We start from the raw sequence: 5,773 nt of genomic DNA, 5'->3' as shown, positions 1-5,773 counted from the left end.
ATAAACTCTAAACTATACGTGCTAACTAATAAAAATAAACTAAAAGAGAATATCTGAAAAGCTATAAACTCTAAACTATATTTGTTGACTAATAAAAAAAACGTTCACATTTCACATAAAAAAATATAATAAAACCATGTATGATATAAAACATTATGTTGAAAGTAAAACACAATACAAGCTAATTGGCTCTATAAGAACCAAAACATAACAAAGTACAACTACAACCATCAAGCAAAAGGTTGAATCCCTACTATAAGTTGTCTTCGAGAACACTACAATAAGACTTCAGGCTTTTGCTGTTCGCCTAAAGCCGTAACTTTGTTTTGGAATCACACTACTACCGTGCTAATCCAAATATAGATTTAGAGGATTCAAATCCTCTTTTTTTTTTTGTCTCCTTGTTCGAAAAGGAAAAAGACGAAGAAGACAAGGAGACAAAGAACGAAGAAGAGATTTGAGAAGAGGGAGCCAGAGAAGATGAAGGAGTGCGTTGCGACTGCAAACATAGAAGACAAGGAACGAAGGAAATGAAGAAGATGTGGAGAAGACAAGGACGAAAAAAATGAGGAGAACAAAGAACGAAGAAGTCGGGGATTGAGGAAAGCGGTGCATGTGCATTGTTTTAAAACTTAACCTATTCCTCTATATTTTATTAAAAAGTTAAAAATATATATATAATATAAATATAATCTATATATTATTAATTTGGGTTGAATTGGGTTAAACCAAAATTTTCAATTAACATGGGGAGGGTTGATTTAATTTAATTAATTAAAATTAATTGTTTAGTTAGATTAATTAAGGATTTTCAACGCAAGATCATTGTTAAAATATATATATAGAAAATCGATAATTTGTTTGGATAGAGTACGAATCAAAAAGATAAAATAAAAAATGATAAAAAGGTCGGGTTGAAGAGGGAGAAAAAGAAATGTAGTCTAAATCTCTAAATAAACTTATTCGTAGAAATACAATTAAAAAATAAGTTAAAAGAGATCAAGAAACCAAATTGAGAAGATGATGAGGAAGAAATTGGCAGGATTTCCACGCGCAATTCGAGATTAGGGTTTCTTCCTATTTTCTTCTGCAGTTCTTCCCTAATTGGGGCTTTCATCTCTGACTTTTAACTTCTCTTCCTTACTTTGAAATTTGTTTCCTTAGTGCTTTGATCCACTTTCTCATGCTGCCTGCCTTCTATTTCTGAATTTGAATGAATATTTAGAGCAGGTCGTTGAAGAAGGCATATATGGACGAAGGAGAGGGTGGGTTCGGTGAGGGTGTGGATCAGATTGATCAGTTCCATCGGAACGAGGCCATTTCGGCCGTTGCTGATGATGGTTTCTTGGGCGAAGATGAGGATGAATACGAGGACCTGTATAACGATGTTAATGTTGGGGAGGGGTTCCTTCAGTCGTTGAGGAAGAGCGATGATTTGGGATTCAAGAGGGAGGAGGAACCCAAGATGGAGCCTCCTGCACCTGTACCACCCAGTTCCGGTGCTTCCATACCTGGTATTGGTGGAGGTGCGACTGAAGTTACTGGTTTAGGAGATGCCGGTGGGCGTACTGTTTCGGAGAGAGTAACAGAGGGTTACAATCAGATTCCAGATTTAAGAACGAATGAGATGGCTATCAGAGGTGGGGTGGGATCGGGGCCGCCTGTAGGCACCGGAGTTGGGATCAGAGTTGAATTAGGGCAAGGGAGCAAAGCCATCGAGTTGGAGGAGCGAAGTAGTAATAACGTAGCTGGGCATCAGGCTCCGCAACAGCAACAGCAACAGCAACAGCAACAGCAACAGCAACAGCAACAGCAACAGCAACAGCAACAGCCACAGCCACAGCCGCAGCCGCAGCCACAGCCACAGCCGCAGCACCATCACCAACCACCTCAGAGCGGAGTCTTAGGAAATCCTGGGAGTGTAGAAAATGAAGGTTTGCTAAGGCAAGGTGGTGGAGTTAATGTCAATGGGGTTGGTGGAAACGGGTTCGCTAATATCGGGAGTGCAGGGGGAGGTGGCGGTGGAACAATTTTGTTTGTTGGGGATTTACATTGGTGGACTACAGATGCGGAGCTTGAGGTGGAACTCTGTAAGTATGGTCCGTTGAAGGAGGTCAAGTTTTATGACGAGAAAGCCAGTGGAAAATCAAAAGGCTACTGCCAGGTTGAGTTTTATGATTCTTCTGCTGCCACAGCTTGCAAGGAGGGAATGAATGGGCATATTTTTAATGGACGTCCCTGTGTAGTTGCATATGCATCACCGTTTAGTGTTAAGAAAATGGGAGAAGCCCAAGTTAGCAGGAACCAACAGATAGCCCAAGCTACTAATCCTCAAGCAAGGAGAGCGCCTAATGAGGCTGTAGGTAAAATTGGTGGAAATAGTATTGCAACGGGTGGTAACTATCAAGGTGGTGATAACAATAGAGGTTCTGGGAGAGGTAACTGGGGAAGGAGTAATGCTCATGGAATGGGTGGTCGAGGACCAGCTGGCCCAATGAGGGGTAGGGGTGGTGGGATGGGTGGCAGAGGTATAATGGGAAATGGTGGAAATGGATTTGGCCAAGGAATTGGTGCTACCCCTCCTTTATTGCATCCCCAGTCAATGATGGGTCAAGGTTTTGATCCATCTTTTGGTGCACCCATGGGAAGAATGGGTACATATGGTGGTTTTCCTGGAGCCCCAGCTCCCCCTTTCTCTGGAATTTTGTCATCCTTTCCTCCTGTCGGGGGTGTTGGCCTTCCTGGTGTAGCTCCTCATGTGAACCCAGCATTTTTTGGAAGAGGTATGCCTATGAATGGAATGGGGATGATGCCAACATCGGGTGTTGATGGGCCTAATATGGGAATGTGGTCTGATCCTAGTATGGGTGGATGGGGCAGTGAAGAGCAAGGTGGAGGGAGAGCAGGTGAGTCTAGTTATGGAGAAGAAGCTGGTTCTGACCAGCATTATGGTGAAGGCAGTCATGAAAGAGGGCCATGGGCAAATTCTGCGAAGGAGAAAGATAGAGGCTCTGAAAGGGACTGGTCACAGTCTTCTGATAGAAGGTATCGAGATGATAGAGATGTCGGTTATGATAGAGAGAGATCCAAAGAAAAAGATCCGGGACCTGACCATGACTGGCCAGATAGAAGGCCTCGTGAAGATAGAGATATAGGGCGTGAAAGGGATAAAGAGAGGGATCGAGATAGGGATAGAGAACGATCCCGAGATTATGAGCGTGGCCATCATGAACGTGATCGTGAACGTGAAAGGGATCGTGACCGTGATAGGTACAAGGACGACAGGGACAGATATTCTGATCATCATAGGTACAGAGACCGGGAACCAGAGCATGATGAGGATTGGGAAAGGGGACGGTCATCAAGGACTCATAGTCATAGCAAGTCCCGTTTATCACAAGAAGAAGAAAGCCGTTCAAGATCCAGGGATGCTGATTATGGGAAGAGGCGGAGGCTTACTTCGGAATAGTTGAACCAGTCAGTGTACATGCTTTAAACTCTATAGAGTATGGCTTTCCATGTTCATTTGGGTTCTCTCTGTGATGTTCTGGGCTCTTTGTTTCATCATTACCTTTTTGCCTATGCTGTTTATTGTCTGAACCTCAGCATGTGTCTTACCTACAGGAGCATGGTCTGATTTGGTGCAGAAAATAAGTAAGCTCATACATTTCTTTCATTTTACCAAATTTTCAATATTAAATTTTGGTAGATTTCCATGCTTCATTTGGTACAATAGTTATGTTCTAAGGTCTTTTAATATGGTCATGCTAATTGATGAACTTGTTCAATCAAAACCTACTCTATTGATGCTCTATTGAAATTTCTTCTTTCCTATAAAAAATTATTGCAGAAATGGTAGATTTTTGGTCCTTAGAATTATAACTGTTTATTTTATCACCGTAGTTGTACCTTCTATTGTTGTCATTTTTCACCATTAGTTTTGTGTTTCCATTTCATAGTCATGAAGGTTATAGCGTTTTTTGATGTGCTATATTAAGTCACTAAAGATATGGACCCATTAACACTTACATTTTCGAAAAAATAGTTAAAGAATTAGGCATAGACATGAATAGGAACTTTGGGCACTTCTATTGGAATTTTTAAATTATTTTTTTCATACTTTTGTTTTTAATATTTTTCACATTAAATTTAAAAGTATGTTTACTTTATAATATTTAGTTTTGAAAGGTTAGTTCGAAGATATGATAAAATATTCCATACTTTAGGAGGTTGGAAAAAGATAAAAGGTTAATATAGTTCTGTTCCAGGAAGTTCGTAATTATCTCTCTAAAGTTGTAGAAGTACAAGATTAGACTGATTAGTTTCTTCAATTATAATAAGTTCTAGAGGCGCAATCAATTTGGTTTGTCTTGGTTTGATTGCTGAACTGAAGCTGAATGCCAAAACCACAAAGTACAAAGCATAACAGAAAAGCAGAGCTGAAACGCCACTGATGACTAATTGAACTGCCCTTGAACCTATCAACCGATGGTTTAGTTGGTTTGATCTGGCAGTTTGCCATTTAGCTTAATCCATCTGGGCTTAGGTTGCTACCACTAAGTTCGGTGTAATACAGAGATGTCAACATTGGGCTCGTGCTGCTGAGGGTGTAATCCATGCAAGCGTTGGCCTTGGAATGCTGAGATTGTTGGAATAATCTACTTAAAAGTTTGATGTAATTCTCACGTTAATCTGTCCTAAATAAAACATTTTAAGTTAATTTTTTTAGATGATCGATGTCAAATGAGGCTCTCTAATCTCAGTTGTCAGTGACTATCTACATAGATTTTTGTTGCTTTTATATATGTTGATATACTAACTATAAATAGGAGAGGACGCCATTAACCTTGTTTCTGATTGGAAGTGCCCCTCGTTTTCTGTTGTTTTGTAGCTTAAAAGGGCATTTGATAGTGAAGATTTGATTCAGCGGAACAAAAGTTGGTTCGGGGACAACAACCAGGGACCTTTAAATTATCGTCTGCATAGAGAGAACCCATGCATGACAATGCCTTCTCGCTCTATTAATTTGATAAAGAGACTTCTTGGTTTAAACAGTTCTCACATTTCTTTTGAATGGTGTTTCTTCTTGACTTCTTGGCACTTGATGACATTGATATTCTTGGTTGTAATGGCTTTAAAATATTGCTGGAGTCTCAGTCATGTCTGAATGTTATCGGACATGTAATAGCTTACTATGTTGTTAGAGTAACTTAGCCTGGAGGATGTTGTGTTGTGCGTTATTCTGTTTTATAAGTTGTTGTATCATATATCCGCACCACTTTTCTTTCCTTTTTTTGTTTTCTTTGATACCACACCTTAGCCATTGTACTGTGAAGAATGTAGAGCTAACCCATTCTTTTAGAGCTTTCTCTACCCTTCGGAGGTTGTATGTATTCTCATACTTGTATGTATCTGTTACCAATTCACTAGATGTAGTTCCATTGGTTGTATGTACTAAATTCTTGTATGTACACGTCCTCAAATGACTAGATGCAGTTTCAGAGGATGTATATAACACTATACTTGTATGTACGTGTTACCAATTGATCAGATGTAGTTCCTACAGGTTGCTTATACCCATACTTGTATGCACCTGTTTACCAATTGAGTAGATGTTGTTTCATTGGTTGTATGTACTCGATTCTTTTATGTACATGTTCTCTAATGACTTGTAGTTTCAGAGATTGTATACAACACTATACTTGTATGTACCTGTTACCAATTCCCGTAGAGTTGTAGTCAAGAATATCAATTCAAGGAAAGCTGTTTTGTT

The 5,773-nt window shown here is 39.7% G+C and overlaps 1 protein-coding gene across 2 annotated transcripts; it reads left to right on the top strand.

The window, feature by feature from the left end:
- Positions 1 to 936: 936 nt before the first annotated feature.
- On the top strand, positions 937 to 5,552 carry LOC116405077 (cleavage and polyadenylation specificity factor subunit CG7185-like). 2 transcript variants are annotated; one of them, XR_004218154.1, is made up of 3 exons: positions 937 to 3,506; positions 3,625 to 3,654; positions 4,892 to 5,552. XR_004218154.1 is itself a non-coding variant. In XM_031888694.1 (3 exons), the coding sequence occupies exon 1, from the start codon at positions 1,250 to 1,252 to the stop codon at positions 3,467 to 3,469; it is 2,220 nt and encodes a 739-aa protein (XP_031744554.1). In that variant the 5' UTR covers positions 937 to 1,249; the 3' UTR covers positions 3,470 to 3,477; positions 3,625 to 3,654; positions 4,892 to 5,552. The 2 variants fall into 2 exon arrangements, 1 of the variants encoding a protein (XP_031744554.1); XM_031888694.1 differs by having other exon boundaries at positions 937 to 3,477.
- Positions 5,553 to 5,773: the final 221 nt, after the last annotated feature.

Source organism: Cucumis sativus, chromosome 7, assembly GCF_000004075.3.
Source record: "Cucumis sativus cultivar 9930 chromosome 7, Cucumber_9930_V3, whole genome shotgun sequence".
Classification (NCBI taxonomy): Eukaryota; Viridiplantae; Streptophyta; class Magnoliopsida; order Cucurbitales; family Cucurbitaceae; genus Cucumis; species Cucumis sativus.
The sequence above is the reverse complement of the archived record's forward strand: the minus strand, read 5'-3'. Positions and strand labels throughout refer to the sequence as shown.